The 18,816-nt window shown below is 37.6% G+C and overlaps 1 protein-coding gene across 1 annotated transcript in view; it reads right to left on the bottom strand.

Annotated features, from left to right (window-relative positions):
• The window catches only part of TDRD9 (tudor domain containing 9), a gene marked incomplete at both ends in the record, with an annotated part of 72,682 nt that overhangs the window by 24,793 nt on the left and 29,073 nt on the right, over positions 1 to 18,816 (bottom strand). The window contains 11 exons of the mRNA XM_084270704.1: positions 685 to 816; positions 1,201 to 1,298; positions 2,585 to 2,689; positions 3,309 to 3,366; positions 4,257 to 4,341; positions 4,486 to 4,540; positions 8,576 to 8,634; positions 9,301 to 9,404; positions 13,226 to 13,390; positions 17,166 to 17,246; positions 18,665 to 18,787. Of these exons, the coding sequence (XP_084126830.1) occupies positions 685 to 816; positions 1,201 to 1,298; positions 2,585 to 2,689; positions 3,309 to 3,366; positions 4,257 to 4,341; positions 4,486 to 4,540; positions 8,576 to 8,634; positions 9,301 to 9,404; positions 13,226 to 13,390; positions 17,166 to 17,246; positions 18,665 to 18,787 (1,065 nt within the window). The remainder of the gene's footprint in view (positions 1 to 684; positions 817 to 1,200; positions 1,299 to 2,584; positions 2,690 to 3,308; positions 3,367 to 4,256; positions 4,342 to 4,485; positions 4,541 to 8,575; positions 8,635 to 9,300; positions 9,405 to 13,225; positions 13,391 to 17,165; positions 17,247 to 18,664; positions 18,788 to 18,816) is intronic.

Consider the following 18,816-nt stretch of genomic DNA (forward strand, 5'->3'; position numbering starts at 1 on the left):
TTGAGGAAGTAAATAAAAGACGCATTTCTAAGAAAACAAGATAAGAAGGAAGCAATTATCTAAAAGCAACATGAATTAGTATCAAAACTCCAATTAAGTTGAAGTTCTTCAATCATTTTTAAAAGCCCAGTATTTTGAAATCAAAGCTTCTATTACACATACTGGATATAAAAGCAAGCTACTGTATAGAAATGTGCACTTGTGAAAAGAGTAAGCTTAATGCAATGCATGTTCTATCGTGTATCAATTTTATAACTGAAAAGCAGAAATCACCAACTTCCTTGTACAGGTCAGAGGGGATGTTCAGGCTGACCCCTATACAAAGCTGAGCCCTATACACCACAAGATCTGGGAGTAAGATTTTGCTACTTACTAAACAGACCATTTTACTTACAAATTTCAAGCTCTATTACTTTTTTCATGTTTGTTCTCACCACAGATGCTAGTTCACAGACAGTATCAATACTCCCTGATCAAATGATAATCTCTTTTAGTGAAGTAACCATAAAAGTTATGCTGAAGAGGACAGTAACCAAACAACAGCCAAATGTGAGAGAAAATTCTCCACACACTTCCTATTTCAGGTTACAATTAAGAGCTACTACTGCCACCATTACCAAGAAAAAACCCTCTACAGTAGATTTTTATTACCTTAATTTTAACAACATTAAAAAAAATCCCAACCTCTTTCAGCTGAAGTATGGTACGTCCAATGTCACTGAGACTGGGTGGAGAAAGAGCTGTTTCCAGCAAGGCTTTTGGTCCCCCCATATCAAGCTGTTTTATTTTTAAGATCACAGTTCCCAATGGAGAACGCTGAAGGGAAGACAATATTACTGTTATTTCCCCCCTACATGGGAAGTGAGACAAAGCTTTTTATATGAAAAGTTGAAATTAATAATTTACTAAAACCTGAAATTAATTTTGTGTAAGTATGGATAGTTCTGAACAGATTGTGTATTTCTGAAAGTCAGAGAAAGACCATTTACAAGGGCATAGGACACTTTCTTCTACAAAGAAAACTATGTGAAATGTTCTTTGTCAATTTATCATCAACTTGAATTCTGCTCAGAGTTACAATTATTAGCAACTATTCAAACCAGACTGTCATCAGGAAAAGTAAACCAGAATTACTTTGTACTGTCTCTGCTATCACTATGTAAGTTTAAGAAATGATTAGTGTTCCCCAAAAAGTCTTACCAGTATCTCAGGAACTGACTTCTCTGGAATAAAGTTTGTCCAGAAGTCCTTGTGTACAAGCCTGTAACAATACCCTTTGGAAACACGTCCAGCACGACCTTTACATAAATGAACAAATCATCAATTTGTGTTTCAGGCTGTTGAAAACCCACCCACCACAAGCCTTCTGGGCAGCTGAGCAACAGGCGACAGCTGATGCTGCAGGCTGACCGGTGTTGTGCTCTCACGCAGCAGGCGGGCCCAGTGGAGGAATTCTCTCTATCCTTTCCTACCTAAGTATCAGATGAAATAACTTGGGTTTCATAGTAACTATCAAAAGAGTTGAAGTATTTCACCAAAATACCTTTTTCACATAACTGCTCTCAAAACAGCATCCAACTTTTTCAGCTGAAAAGACATGACAAATCCTGGGCTAAAATACAGTTCCCTTAAAAAGAGGGAAAGGCAAGTCCTACCAAATTTAAATTTAAATAGATTTACACAATGGCTAAGCCCAGATTTCCTATTTGCTAGCTATAAGTCAGAGATCTTCGATATAAGGACACCATCACGAACCACAAAACATCTTTATGATCAAGTATTTACAGAAAACACACTGATGCAGAACTTTTATCTTCACAAATGCAAACACGATTCACTTCAACAAACTAAATGGTACTGCATTCAGTGGGGTATTCCACTGCAGAACTAGGCCACATTTTTAAGTCATATGTATATTATGTCCAATTCTGCTATACAAAATACTAGTCGTATGTTGCCTGGTTGCCATAACCTACTTCAATGGAAATAAAGCTGTAATTAAGAAGTTTTCATATTATTTTACAATGAGGATATTTTTACCATCTGAAGATGTCACAGTTATTTTTTAGTGCTTTTTTGATTGAAATAAAAAGATTTTGATATTTAGTAGTACTGTCTAACTAGAAAAGCTGATATGAAATCTTATTTAACCTTGTGCTACAAAGACTGGTGTACACTGGAGACAATGCTTTGGATACTTCAATTGCTTTGAGACATGGCATTTTCTTTTATTGCTGAAACTCACAAGTATTTAATAAACACCCAATGTTATTTTTTTTCAAATGGCCCATGATTTAAATAAACCCAAACAAAATACTATGGAATAACAAGAATCCCCTCAAGTTTCACAGTCCATGAATTTTAGTATTTCTCAATAAAATACAACATGTTTCTCTGAACAAATTAAAACATTCAGGAATAGTTATTTAATCACATTTTAATATCCTGACATGGTAAGGATTTTTGTATAGACTCTTCATGGAAAAAAATATTCCACGCTTTTCACTGTTAATAAAATGAAAAGTAACATAGAATTCTCCATGAAGGTTGGCTTCTAAAATTCCATTACGTACTGTCATCTTACCTTTTCTTTGATTACAGTTTGTTTTAGCAGCCCAGCAAAGTCTCAAGCTTTGATAATTTGTTTCCTCATCACAAACCAAAGTTTTAATTAAGCAGAAATCTATCACTGCAATTAAGAAAAACAAAGTTTAGTATTATTCAAACCAAACTGTCTTCATGGCAAGTGAAAAAAAGCACAGGTTAATTCTGCATTATCAGAAAAGGAAAGGTTTGACTATTTGGAAACCAGTAAGGACAACACTACATTTAAAGCAACCAGGCCAGGATATTCCGAATACTAATAGAACTGCAAATAGATTTTAACATAAATATAATAAACAGTGCAGATGACAAGCCTTAAAAGGCAGTAATTTCACCTCTCTGACATTCTACATCAGAATTTGCTTAATCTGATGCCATTATTTAAAACTGTAGTCAGAAAGTGACTAAAAAGCTTAAGGTACTTGTGACATGAGGTCTGACTCTGATTGTCACTGCATTTAAAATTATCTTTTTTTCCCCCTCCAATAAAGATTAAAGTCAGCACCCTAACTCAGCAGATCGAAATCTGAACCTATGAACAAACAGTAAAGTTGTTTCCTGTTGTAAAAGAGAGAATTCAACAACTGTCAAATTTAAACTCCAGCAACAATGCTTTGTAAAACAGTGACGTGATCACAGAGATTTAGGCTAGGAAAACAGTCCAAGTACAGCATATACACAACTACAGGATTTAGATGACTTACCATACTTAACATCAGGCACTGTTACAGAGCTTTCAGCTATGTTTGTGGACAGAATAACCTGAGTTTTGGAGCAAAACACCGAAATAATGAATGCATAAAGAAAAAATTACTCATAGTAAGTAATTTGCTCAACATACTCATCAGTGACCTAAATGAAGGGACAGAGTGTACCCTGAGCAAGAAAAATAAATGTAAGGGTAACACAGTATTTCTGCTCTGCATATAAACAAGCAGTACAATACAAGAAAAGTGGAATTTCCTTTTCCTAAGATCAGAAACGCATAATAAACTAGTATATGACAACACAGAGGGGGGGAATGAAATATTTCCTTATCATAGAATCACAGAACATTATGAGTTGGAAGGGACCTTTGAAAGATCATCTAGTCCAACCCCCCTGCCAGTGCAAGATCTAAATCACCCAGGAACGCATCCAGGCAGGTTCTGAACGTCTCCGGAGAAGGAGACTCCACAACCATTCTGGGCAGCCTGTCCCAGTGCCCCAACACCCTCCCAGTGAAAAAGTCATGCCTTGGCCACAACAAAACATCACACTACTAGCATGCCAGCCAAAATGTGGGGCATAAAGCAGCTGAGACCTCCATACTGAGGAAGGAATTTTCTACGCAGCGCCACTAGCAGCATGCTGTATGCAGGTGCAATAATCAACACACACAGACTACTCTGAAGGATAAAAACAGTGCAACACAGTAATTTAAGGATAACTTCCAGTTACTGCACTTCTCTCGAGGTCTGAACATCAGTTAAAGCAGCAGCTTCATAAGAAAGGTCATCAGTTTACATTCTGACAAAACAAAACTGCTTTACCCTCATACAATGGTTTGAGTTGACACAGATAATATTAATTTATAAATATTTCTATTATTTGCTATTATTGCTCTAGCAAAAGGTTTCATACACTTTAAAAAATGATGCAACAATATTTACCTTTCTGTAGCCAGGAACTGTAGCCAAAACCACATTACTCTGTTCCTCTAATGTCACACACGAATGAAGTGGGTACAGTTGCCACCTAAAGAAAACATATTTGTGAACTATTTACACATCTAAGAACATAAAAAATTAATTACACCTCTGCTAAACCATGTTATGTACTTAGAACCTGGAGTTGTAGAATTCGAGTTAAACCACATTTTTAAAGTTAAATTGAAGTTACCTTTTGTTAAACATGCTTGAGAGACGTGAGTGCATGTAGCTTATTTCACTCAAACCTAGGGAGAAAGTAATAAAGAGTGTTTTCTTTTTAGTAATTGCTAACAACTAAAACCAATTCTCATGTCTACTTAAATTCTTAATTGACTTCTATTATTACCTTCTTATCATCATGTAATGAAACATTAAGAGTACTTTTACAACAGTAAATGTAATAATGAGTCACTGAAACAATGAGTCATTAAATTTTCAAGAGTCATTTTGCATAATTTTACACTTACTACCGTTAAGCTGTATCAAATACAAGGGCCATCTGCCAGTGTCCCATTATTAGCCCTTGCTTCAGCTCCTTACATCCGACAACGCTCACCACATGCTCAATGTCTGGTCTAGGATAAATTTGGATATTTCAGCCAAAACAAGCTATTTCTGAAAGCACAGCCAAGAAAATAAAAAAAAAATTTAGCTATTTCTGCCTTAGCCATCTTCCCTCTGGTAGTTCTGGTGCCCGTTCTCTGGGGCATGGATTTCACATCTGCCAGGGGAAATCTTATGACAGAGGGATTTATTTTTTTTTTTACTATCTTCCTGAATACCTTCATAGGCATCCACATTTCTGAGGAGCCTAACTTACTTCTTACTTAGACTTCAATTCCAAAAGCCCCATTTTCAGAAATCTGGCCAACACTGTGCTTCCCCAGTTACATATTAAAATTAAATTATTGTGTGAGTGCAGAGCAGGATTGCTGCAATTTTCAGTGAGCCTAAAAGCAGTTTGAGCACCTCGATATGAAAGTTCTTGTGGTGTTTAGATGACTATTACTTGACTTCAGAAGTGAGAAGGGAGGAAGAGAAATGAGAGGGGGGGCAGTCAGAGGGCAACTTAGAAGTTTGAGATGTGCTTTGTGGGAGGCTGCTACAGGGAAAAGCTGTGTCATTAGAACCTAAGAGACAGCTAGGTCGCTTAATTTGTATCACAGCTCAAATGAAGTAAGAGTACTGAGAATGCAAATAACTGGCCAAATAACAAAGTAATGACCAGAAGGATAATGGAAACAACCAACGTTGCTTTAAGCAAATCACTTTCAGCACTGTTAAGAAAAACATGCAAAATGAGAAATATAAAAAAACAGTGCCACATTTAAAGATTATTAGAATACAGAAAAATATGTGGTTTTTTAATGAACTAGAGCATGTAATTAACGAAAACACAAGAACGCCATGATACGGTCTGTTTGGACACAGCCTGACAATACCTACTCCATCTCAGTGGGTACTGTTTGACTATCTTGCAGCCTTATGCTTCCTACATGCCATACTACCTATTTCCATATCTGAGTAAGGCATCAAGCCCTGAATCCAACTTATGTTTAAAAACAATTAAAAGAAGGTTGATACACAAATGGTAGAAGCTATATTAGTTATTAGTCACTCCAGTAATTATTGAATAGACATAAAAGGCAGTATCTGCTGTCCAGTTCTGGAAGTCAAAGGCCTTACAGATGTCCAGATAGATGATACTCATATCTCTTCCCTTGTCCACTGATGTAGTCAACTCCACAGAAGGTCACTAGGTTCATCATTCAGGACTTGTCCTTGGTGAAGCGATACTAGCTGTCTCAAATCACCTCCCTGTCCTCCACGTGCCTCAGCATAACATCCTGTAGGATCTGTTCCATGATCATCCCAGGCACAGAGGTGAGGCTGAAAGATCAGTAGTTCCCAGGGTCTTCCTTTCTATCCTTTTTGAAAATGGATGCAAGGTTCCCTCTTTCAGTCACCAGTGACTTCACCTGCCTGCCATGGCTTTTCAAGTACCATCGAGAGTGAGTTGGCAACTACATCAGCCAACTCAAATAGTTCGGTACTTCAGCCTTCTCTTCATCCTCTGTTACCAGTCTTGTTCATTGGGGGTTCACTTGTTTTGACCTTCCTGTTCTGGCTGACACACCTATTGAAGCCCTTATTATTCTTTGCATCCCTTGACAACCTTGGCTCCAGACAGGCCCTTGGCCCTCCTGACCCCATCCCTGTACAATCAGGCAGTGTCCTTATACTTTTCCCAGGATACTTGTCCATGCTTCCACTGTCTGTGTATTACCAACCAGCAGGTCTTTACTCAGCCAGGCTGGTCTCTTGCCTTCCTTGCCTGATTTCTTTTACCTGGGGCTTGAAAGCTCTTGAACTCTGTGGACAAAGTGCCCTAAAAGATCTGTCAGCTCTTTTCTGCTGCCCTGTTCCCAAGGGCAGTCTCCCATCTGGTCCTATTGACTAAATACTTGCAGAGCCTATTTGTTTTTGTAAAGAACCACTCAGTAACATTAAAAAAAAAAAATTAAGTACTGAACAAGACAGGCAATTACATCAGGAAGGGAAAACATGGCAGCCTACTCTAGACAGCTGCAGCTGCTCTACAGAAGCAGACTCTGCCCCAAAAATGAGTTCCACAAAAGACAGTGGGCAAAAGTCACTTAACAGTACTCCTCAGCACGGCACTACTCTTTCTGGCTCCTGCTGCCTACTCAGCTTGAAATGTCAATGGGAGTGTTATTTTGAATGCACAAAATACTATGTAATTGTAAGCACTCCAAAAATCCAGGCATCTCAAATCAGTGTCCTAAATGTGGAGGTTATTTTTACCCAAATTTCTGTCTCAGCTGCCCTCTTGTGTAACCAAGAGCTCTCTTCTCCTTTCCTCCAGTTGCATATAAAGATTATTTGGGAAGAAAATTTCAAGGAGTATTTGCTAATCCTGTGTTCAAGATCAGTCTTTAGTATCCAGCCATAAAACAGACCAAGGTCAAACACTGCACAACAATAAAAGCAAACCAGTTCATTCAGAAAGCACTATCCTCACTGGTTTTCATAAGTTTACCAAATGTATTTAAACAAACAAAAAATTACTTTTATCAGTTATAATTATAAGTCATCAAGGAGAGCAACATGGTAAGAAAGCATCAAAGACAAAAATTTGGGAATTGAAAACGCTAAAGCAAAATTCCAGCCTGAAATGAAGACTCTGAGGGCTGCAGAAAGTCTGAGAGCACACCAGACAAACACCAGTATGAGAGGCCAAAAGCAACAGAGACGGTCTCCCTGCTTCATTAATGACAAACTGGAATGGGCCCTACATTCTCGTGATGAAGCAATGCCTTCTACCCATTGATTTCATAGAGAAGAACTCTCCACTGAAAGCTACTCCGCAAGAGCAGCATATTTCTGTGCTGGTGTGCTGTGTTTTCAGCCCAAGTGCCAGCATGTCTAGTGCCAAGCTCAACGCAGCAGAGAAACGGCCTTCATAAACATTTTAGAGTTAGAAAGTCCAAGTAGGACAGACCTCACTATGCACAAGGAAACAGCTGCTCCTGACATTGAGGTGAGTCTCCACTGGAACACACCCAATTCTTTTGTAAGTTTTCAGCTAGCTACCTTTCATACTCATGAGGTAAAAGAATGTGTGAAAGCACCAGGTAACACACACCTGATGCTCAGGAAACCTAGGCTGCAGCCTAGTTACACAGAATTATTGTATATTTTTGTTCTGGGAGTCATACTTGAACCCCCCCTTGCTGCAATTTAGAGGCAGTGTAAGATAACCTAGGTTTACTGTTTAAAGATGACTAAAACACATATAATGATCATAGAGCTAGTTATATAAAACACTCAGGGTGATGTATAGAGTGTTCCTACCACACCAGCCAATGTACATGGAAAGAAAAAAGTGAATTTTAACTTTTACTACAGGTATCTATATCCAATCCAAGGAATAGGCTACACTATACATAAGTGAGAAAACACCACAAAGAATCCTTTATGCTCTATTTAGTAACTAATCTAAAAAACTAACTGAATTACTGTGGATTAACTGCAGGATTAATTTTATTACTATAACTTCATTTGTAAAACATAAAAAGGTCTTAATTTTTGTCTCACTGCTCTTACAATTATTGCCATGTTTAAACAGGTTTGCAAGAAAACACTCAGACCAACAAATCCCAGTTAGAGATCTATTTAGTAAATCCTTAGAAGAAGCACCAGAAGAAAGCTTGTTAGAATGCAAATAAGGAAAAAGAAAATTGAAGACATGTACTCACCTGGTAAAAATACAAGCACACTTCCACGTTTTGGTGTAACACTTGGGTTTTTTTCCTCCCTAACAAGAATAACCAGTTTCATTAGTTTTACAACCTTGGTCTAACTTATTACTCCAAGATATTTTATTTTGAAAGTAGCAGAACTCCACACTTTTTGTAATGTGTGCTATTTAACCTTCCTGAAGAAATGGAATTCAGGTACTATTAGCAACTGTGCTTTCTGAAAAACAGATTATATAGAAATTGGAACTAAATCCTTAGGTTTAGTCTTCAAAATTATGTCAAAACCAGACATATTCTTATAGATCAATTTATCAAAATTAGTTTACCAAACATCTTAAAATGAAAAGGTAGTATACTACTGCAGAGTTCTACGCAAACTTACTCAGGTGTTTGTCAAGTATATGTAATACTCCTGTATTTTGAAAGTATCTCTACGCACCTGTCATAAAAGCCTGGCATGTAAGGAAACTGACCATTATCAAGAACTACAGGACATACCATAAACTGAAGATGCTTATCTGTTCAAAGTCAAGAAGCTAAAGTTACCCTAATGTAATAGAGTTCATATTTTTTGATAGCAATCATTCCTGATTACAAAGTTACAAATTTTTTATGCATCCTTAAAGTCTCTGCTCTTGAGCTACACATCAAACAGCTGTTCCTTAACTACTGTCTCACTTTCCTGAAGAATCACTGATTTCAGATCTTGAACTGATTCTTACCTATGGCTCTTCATCTCCAACTCATCAAATGACTGTATCAAAGACACTGCTACTTCATACATTTCCCTTACTATCTCTGGTTTCTCGATTCTTTGAGAAGGAAGCTGTATGGAGAAGAATGTAGAGGTTAACAAAATAAGACTAAATCATGTACATGCCAAATGGTGAAGTGCTTTTCAATTAAAATTAATCCAGCACAGAAGCTATGCAAAGCACTAACTTAATCTGGAGCATTCATTACCTTCTAAACAGATGTTCTCCTTCAAGCATCCTACCAGTTTAATGCAAAAGAAAGAATTCTGGTACTTTCCTACTTAATATAAACACTTGCCTACACTCCATCCTCTAGCTTGCAGGACATGCTTGCTCGTTACCTAGAGACTAAACACAACCCATGTGAACAGGATGAACCCTACTTTGTTCTGGTAGACAATGGATCAGAGGATCAAAAAAAGCCATCTGTAAGCACTTGACAACACTCTTTTCACTTCTCTGACCCCCTTAAATCAACCAACCAGGGAGACTTCAGGCATACAACTCTATCAGTACCAAAGCTTTTTAACTTAACTTTACACCCACTATAGTAACACCTTTCCAAGTCTGATTGTTCCAAGAGAAAACCACAGACAATGTTCCAGTAGCTTTTGATACACAGCCCTTTTCTTTTTTTCTCCAATACATGTCATAAGCTAAGGAATTTATTTTTTCTGGGCTGCTTGAACATAAGATTATTTTTTTTTAAGATTATCCTTGTTTAAATAACTGTCAAATTTGTCTTTTCAATTTTGTTATCTATTGTAACATTAGTATTCTTTAACATGACAAGCCTTCCACATCACTCCTAATAAAAGCTAACACAGTGACAAACAGCAAGTCCAAAAGCCCAGTCAGGGCTGAGTGAAATAATACAACATAGTCTGAATAGCTTTTGACAGCAGTTCATTACCTTTCATCTGTACTCTGACTTCAGTTCTAGGGATATGAAGGGAGTTTTTACATTTTCAAGCCAAAAATGGGACTCTCTTCTTTGCCTTAGGTAAGAAGTAGAGACGTGGGGTTTCACAGATCTCCTACCAAGGACTAACATCTAGTCTCCCAGGCTCCTTACATAATTTAAATCAGCTCACAGAATTAAGCAATGATACAGTTAAATATCCAGAACAGTGTGCTTACAAAGGCCATTATGTAAAAAAAAAAAAAACCACAACCCCAACCTACTTTTTATAACCCTGTACTCAAAAATTAAACAGTAGCACCTATAAATGATCCTGTAAGTGGGCAAGGGTAAACCAGCACCACACTGAAGATTGCTTCTCCCCTCTTATTTTTAAATTCTTTCCTACAAATGAAGCAATTCAAGTGGAAAGCTTTATCTTTGATTCAGCTACATGTCCATCCAGCCATAGAAAAGGCTTTGCTCCAAACAGGCACACAGGGAAAAAAAAAAAAAAAAAGACTGGCATTTCTATTTATCTTCCAAATCAAAACTGGTATCAGTAAATTTCCAAATGATTCAAGTCAGAACTTGTCAAGGATATTTTTTATTTTTAAAACATTACCACCTACAGAAATGAGTGACATATTCAAGTCAGGAGCTCTGAAGGATTCCTAAAAGAATCCTACATCTTATACAGTAACATTCAATTACTTTGAGGTCTTTTTGGGAAGGGACAAAGGCTCACACCTCAGAGGAAATGAGGCAGTTAAAGAACCAAACTGATGCGAATCAAAATGCTTTACGGGCTGCGTTAAGATTTATGTAATCTGATTTTATAAGTATTAGTTTTAAAATAAAAATAAAACTTGGAAATACTCAGTTTATCTAAAAAAAGCAAATACTCTTTCTTTTAACTTGTTTTCTTTTCTGTGAATTTTACAGGCTTTTAGAGACAAGAAGTAAAATGCTAAGAACTAAAGCCTGAAGCCTATACCTCAGGCAGCTATCTCACTGATTTTGATTTTAGCATGATGAAAAGTGTGCCCCTGCTTCCATATGGCAGCATTAACTCATTAACTGCCTTAACACTCCTGCTCTGCTTTCATTTTTATTAGGTTACATCAATCTCCTTAGACCTTCCATTTTTAAAGTATTTTTTAAAAATAAAGCTACTATTCAGTGAAAATCTCCATGCACAGAACCATAAGAAACAAGATCTGAGACCAAACATCAGAGCTTCCTCATGCAATTTCTTCTTATTTCCACACATATTCAACAAAACCCCAAAGAGAAAATCGGGAGCACCTAGAGGCTTCTACCGTTACCTTAAGGTACATGTAACTTTTTGGACAACCATACCCTTCTCCCACTGCCTAAAGCTGAGACAACACAGACTAAAAAAACAGATGAAAACCTTACAAAAAAAAAAAGCAAAATATTAATATACACAAAGAAGATAATTAAAAAATTTAAAAAAGGAATAAGCCCTGAAAGCAGTTCCTCTTGTTCTGAGGTAAAAGGTGCAGCAGCCAACATTCAGCTCCAAGTGCAGCTATGACAAATGCAACTTGGCTGAAGGAGAGACTTCTTCCTGAATTTCTGGGTTATCTTTTTGTTGTCATCTATCATCAAAAACACTTTACAAAAATCATATATTACATAGTTTCCTCCATATGATCTGAGCTGCTACATTAATGTATAAAAACTGCTGGGTCAGCTGCTACATGCAGTTAGTTCAGGGGGGTTTTGGGTTGGTTTTTTGTGGATTTTTGCTGCATTAAGACTTCAGCCTTTTATTTTAGCTTGCCTGTGTTCAGGCATAACCAACGACTGTGCTCTGTTCAGCATAAGCCATTATTTTCTTCTAGGCTTCCCATAAGCTACACATTTATTTTATTTCTCCAATTTAGCTTCTAAAGAATTGAGGGCTCAAACCTAGAGAATCAAAGTATGCTCACATACTGCTACTTTTAAAGTGCATCCCATTTTCTTCAGTGTACAAACAATGTAACAGGACTCTGAATTATCAAAACTAACCAATAATTACTCCCTTGCCTCAGTTATTTTTAGAGTGGCTGCCACTCAAAGACTGAGTGGACTTGTTCCACTTTTGCTTTAACCTGCCTATCTTCCATCAGACCGTAATACCTGAAGAGTTCAGACACTCACATTCCTACACAATTGTTTTTCAACTGTAAACCAAACTCCTATAGATAGCAGATGAATTCAAATTCACACTTACTCCTTCATTACCTGGTGTCTAAGCAGATACATGTTATACAATAGCACATCAATAGCTCCACAAACAAATGTACTGTGCAGTTTGTAAGCTAAAGGTGGACACAGCAAATCAATCTTTAGCCATCACTACCCTCCTTAGGCATTAGAGCAACAATTCTCAGTCATGCAGCCTGTTAAGTGGCCACTATTGATTTGGTGTATCTGTTATTCTAACATAATTTCATTACTCAAAATTACATATTTGCCAAGATGGGCTACATGGCTACAGTAGAAATATGTTCAAAATTACTGCAGAACAGCTCTGGGACTATTAAACAAACCCCAGTCCAATAAACAAAACCACTCAGAACCCAAAACAAACAAGAAGGGGAAAAACCAGAATGCATGAGCCTCAGCTGATAATGCAACTTGATAGCATCAAACTTCTAATTATAAATGCTTCTTTTCTGACAACTCTCTTCATTTGCTAGCTCTTTCTGCCTTTGATACATTAATCTTGGATGCAAACTACGAAACAAAATGCCACATACTATGTAAAATTACCAGCCCCTTCCATTCCATTTCTGTTACATGAAAGAAAAAACCAAGCTGCCAGTAAGAACACTCCTGTTTTACCATCACACATTAATTCTTATCTAGAACTGTAACATAAGATTGGTTATTTGCACTTTCATCACACAGCTTTCAACTGCCAATTCCAATATCTTACTTACTATGTCTAAAGAAATAAAGCTATCTTTACAGTACCTTGAAATCAACAGTGTGCTTCAAGTCATCAAGGTAATATTCTTCAACTGCATAAGGTTTGCCTTCCACCTTAAATATGCAGGCAGGTTTCAGACCATTATGAACTGGAAGTGTAAAGTAATCAGCATATTCTTTACAGTTGATGGAAGCAGACATCAATATTATCTGTTAAAATAATAGCATGCAAATGTAAAGGATTAATTTTAACACAAGATGCCATGCCATGTTGGAATTTCTAATTATTCTTTATGCTAAATCTGTCTAATTTTGGTTACTGTGGGTATGCATCCTAGGCACATTTAAGACAAAGCTACATGCTAAAGATTCCTCATGTATCATGTGGAGAAAGAGCAGCACCTGTAAGAGAACACATCAGGTCAGATGTCTAAGGCTGCAACATGAAAAGGTTTTTCCTGAGGTAAAAATTCAGCTTAAATGCATACAGTACTCAAACTTATCATCTTGTCATGTCCTCAAAATTAAAAAGTATGCTAAGTATTTTCAACTCCAATTTATTACAGCTAGATTATATATTAGTCCCTTTAAAGTCATCAAAAGATGGGCTTACTCCTATAAAAACAGTAACTGTAATTTATAAACCCAGCCTTGAAAAATGTTACTATAATGATTTTGAAATATGTTAAGGAAGTTTTCTTTCACTTTCAATTCCTTTATGCAACTTAAAACTCTCAAGTGTCATACTAAACTCCTTGCATTATTTGCTGACTCTGCCCAGATTCTTAATCTGTATTCACCTGAGCAGAAGAGCAGAAGTCACGTTTGCTCCCTGGTGAAACCTTTCCTTTTGACTATTATGAAATTCTGAATTTACATCTTTGTTGTTTTCACCCCAGTCAGACAGCATGGCACGTACAGAATGAAGGGAATGATGTACATTAGTGGCTATGGCTCTTCAACCTCTAACCCCTCTACGATGAAGAGCCTTGGAGTTATAATGAACTGTGTAGTGTCCAGCTGCGTTATTTTCAGGGCTCCTGAGACTCTGAGCAGTACTTGTAAACTGGGACACAATCAGTCCTCTTTTGCCTGCCTGACACCTTGCATGTATTTAAAAATGTAATGAATTAAAAACATCAAACCCCACCCCCCAAAAAAAGAGACAGAATTAAACACAAGAGCATCCCCTTTATGCAGTGACAGCCAGGCAAGCTAATGAAGTGGGCACTGTACTGCTGTGTTCAGCTCTAAAGCATATGCACATATTTCTTGTGCCTTCCCATGAGACAGACTAAATCATAAGGTCATTTAACATGATCCTGAAAGGAAAAGAATTCAGAAAGGATGTAATTCTGCTAATTATATGAAACCTGGCCCACTACAGCATGAACTGCCTCATGGCTCAATCCTCTGTAGCTCACCTATGTGAGAAGAATAGGCTGAATGTAATCTTGCCTGATGGTTAATGAAACAAAATCTAACCTAAATTATTCTAACTGCAGCTACAGCAAGGAATATTACCTCTTCTTCTAGACCTTTTGTAACTTGCACCCTGTAACCTGCATGGAGTCCTTCCTTCCAAGCTAGATGGAAAACTATAGGTTCCTAACAGAGTGCCTGAACGATCACATTACTAAACTAAGAGTTTGATCTACCTCCAAAGTGGAAATTCATCAAGTACGTATCACTAGCAGGGCAGAGGAATACACTGGAGTAGAGAGTAATCAAAGCTGACAGTTCTTCAAGATCAAGCACTCAAAACCTCCTGCAGAGAGTGGATATATCTAAAGTCTCACCATAGAGAGTATGAAGACACACAATGAGAACAACCTCTCACTTCAGTTTTCCCTAAATGGCAATTTGCTAGAACCTGGAAATAGGACTATTGTTATCCTGTTTTTACCTCCTCTTCCTAAGCAGCTGTCTCAAGCCACTACTGGAACTGGCACTAGTTGGTCTGATGTAATGAAGTCATTCTTGTAGTGGCAGGTTTTCTTGTGACAGCCACATCCCAGCAAGAACAACTTTAGATCTGCCCTGTGATCTAAAAGCAATAATCTGCACCAGCCATTTGCAACAACACTCAGCACAGTTGGCAGGTAAACTACAACAAGCAGATCTTGTCCTCCATGTGTCAGAATCACTCTTGCCATCCCGTTAGATAATGCAATGTTGAATTATCTGTTACTTCTGAGCTCTGCAATGTTCAGATTAGGAGACCAACACCTCCTGTATTTCCTGTCACACCGAATTCTAAATAGACTCTTACCCCTTGAAGGTTCCTTGCACCCTTTTTTTTATGAATACAAGGGGGCTGGGAAGAGAAACTTGCATTTTCTTAATCAATCTGCCACATGATCAAAGCCCCCTTCTTTTACAGCTTTTCAGAAGTGGCTGAAAAGGGATGAAGTAGGAGACACTGGGCTCAGTGTATGAATTCAAACTGCATTACCTCTTCCACTCCACTAAAATCCAGCATCAGAGATCAAGAGCTCCCCCGTCACCAGCATAAAAATTCAAAGGGGGACACACACTCTCCTAAGATTGTTTTGGATTTATGCAATATGAAACTGTCATCTGAAGAAACAACTGCAGAGAAGGGTACAAAGGAGATAAAAGTCTTCCAGTGACAATTTTGAGATATTTAATTAGAACTACAGTGGAGAAAAAAATAAATCTTTCAGGAACCTATAGAAGAAAAATGCTTTCTAACAGAAGACATGATGGGAGCTGCAGGGATTCCTGCCACTGACAACAACCAGATAATCAGCATCAAGGGCAAACTTTCACAAACTGAGTATTAGGCTGCCCAGGGGGGTTGTGGAGTCTCCTCTGAAGATATTCAAGACCTGCCTGGACACCTACCTGTGCACTATGTTGTAAGGAAGCTGCTTTAGTTGGGGGTTGGACCTGATGATCTCTGGAGGTCCCTTCTAACCCCTACAGTTCTGTGACTCTGTGATGATCGAATTATTTGGTATTCTCAGGAGGCAGAGCCAAGCACTAAGAAAGGCTGAACAGCTACACATCACCATGTCTGATGCAAGAAAAGGGGTAAAAGGTAGAAGATGTGAAGTGCACAGACATGCCCTATGCCAACTGGAAAGGTGTTCTCAGTGAGTGAGACTATGCTTGCAAGATCTAAAGACCAAATTACATGAGTTTGAATCAATGCAGTGGATGATACAGAAGAAAAGAGATTCCCTTCCCAAAGCAACAAAAGCAGCCAATGCAGACTCAGGTTACACCTGTTTTGAACAGAAAATCTCCATTAACTGAACAATTAACCGAAGCACGTAAGGGTTATGTACAGTCTCACAAAACTTCTGCAGTCTCAGAAAGCTGCACAGAAATACACCTAATTAGCCTAACTATCACCTGTATTTAACTGCTGGCCATTCATTATTAATTTCAAAGTCCATTACTTGGTGAGCACAAAGACTAAATATGTCACGCTGAACCTCTGCAAACTCTGCTTTAGGACAAAGCACAATTACCAGACATGCAGAGAAAAATCTCAGCCATGTTTTACCACCAGTTCTGCCTAGAAATCACAATACGGCATTTCTGGGTTTTGCTATTTTTCCAAATGTCTTTTCCCATTAAAAAAAAAAAAAAGCAGCCCAGTATTTCCAAGAGTTAATGCTAACATATTTAACCAAGGATAAGCACTGCCCTCAATACCCAATACATAATTCTAGTCAAATATCCATCTTGCATTTTTTAGCCTTAAGCAGACTTTAGAAACTAATGCATTCTAACACAAGGGGAAAAAAAAAGTCTCTCAGAACACATTATAGCAGCCAGGAAAAGAATGCCCTTTAGCTTGCTTGCTTATGAAGAGCAGCAAACCAAATAATATTTTCATAAAAAATCATGACACATTTTAAGGTAAGTTCTTTGAAACATGTCCTCTGTAGATGAAAAACATGCAAAAATTTATTCTTGCAAGAAAATGTAGCAGAATATACTTTGAACCTACCTTCACAGACTGTGAATTTGTGAGCAGGAGTCTACGGATCACCAAAAGCAAGAAATCCATTTCTTCCGTACGCTCATGCACCTGGAAGATGTTATCCACAATGGGACTTTCATTAATTCATCATCTTCTTTTGGACTCTCTCTTCCTTTGCTACTCAATTTCATGCCTTATTTTCATAACTTGGAACAACTATACGTTTTCATAGAAGACACTTTTTAAGACTATGCATGTTAATTACATTTTCAACTCCCAACACAGCTTTTCAGATTATTACAGTGACCTATGTGCAAATTAATAGCCACTATTAAATCATCACATTTGTAGAATGACTAGAAAACAAGTTCTGAGCTCTAGCCACTGGTTTTACTAGATTTGACAATAACAGCTGAAGTGATACTAAAGATGGTTAAGTCAATTGTACTGCTAAGGTCCCAAATGATCCAGGCAGGGCCTAAGTTGATTTGTCTAACAGCTAAGCAAATTGAATTGACTCCCCAGTTCCCAGTGGCTTCAAGCTATGACCACAACACACACCTTTCTAAAACAGTATTTTCCACCTAAGTCTTTACATATTATCGCACCTGACCTTTCTGGTTGCTCCCTGCAGTTAAATAAATAATTCTTCTCAACACAATGAAATAATCGGCATATTCTAACATAATATGAAGACATTCAGTATTGACTTATCACAAAAAAGATTTAGCTGAGACAATTTTCAGGCTAACAGCAAGATCCTACTGTGAAAAGTCATGATTTTCAGACTTAGGTTTGCTTAGTTATGTTCCTAAACACCTGCAGTACTCTAACAGGGCAGAGACACACAATTAAGAATCAACTAGAGAGTATTTGGGTTCTGAAATCATGGAATCTTAGAATGGTTTGGGTTGGAAGGGACCTTACTAGTGGTAAACCGTAAGTGGTACAAGCTGATATCATCAGTTCAAATTATAGCTCCTAAGCAAACAAGGTTTTTCAAGCTGCTACATAAATCTGTTCTCCCATGTAAGGGCAGGGCAAAGCTTAACCTGTTCATGTTCATACCTAATAAAGTATCTTCTCTAAGTAAGCAGATTCTATTACTAAACACTGCAGATCTGTCCAGAAGACAGATTTTTCAGAAGGTTATTTTATTTTTCGGGGTATCAGTGAAGAGTAAAGACTTTCTTACAGGCAGTAATAGTCAGGAGAACAAAAACTACCTGTCTCTTCCTTGCAGGCCTAGTCAGAAACGTTCTTGGAATGCAGGCAGTGGATTTCAGAACACAGTTCAAGGTTTTCATACTGAAAGCTAAGCACACCCAAACACTCCATACCACCCTGAGTTCTAAACTCCAGTGCTCAAGGGGACACAGAGACAAGCTCATCTGAAGAAATGCTAGCTGGGAAAAAACTTATACAAAGCATCTTTACAAGAATGCCTACTGTTCTTTCTTTAGCACTGTCAGAGAGAAAAAGAAGTAAGGTTTTCTTAATATGAAATTTAATTTCCACCAACTTACTTCATCAATGAAAATGTGAGTGAATGCAGATAGACTTTTGGCAGAAACTATTTTCTGAAGAAGAACTCCAGTTGTCATGTACAGCAACCTCGTGTCCCTTGTGGAAACATTCTCTAAACTCACCTAATACAACGAAAAAAGTACAGATGTGA

This window comes from Gallinula chloropus (genome assembly GCF_964237585.1).
Source record: "Gallinula chloropus genome assembly, chromosome: 14".
Classification (NCBI taxonomy): domain Eukaryota; kingdom Metazoa; phylum Chordata; class Aves; order Gruiformes; family Rallidae; genus Gallinula; species Gallinula chloropus.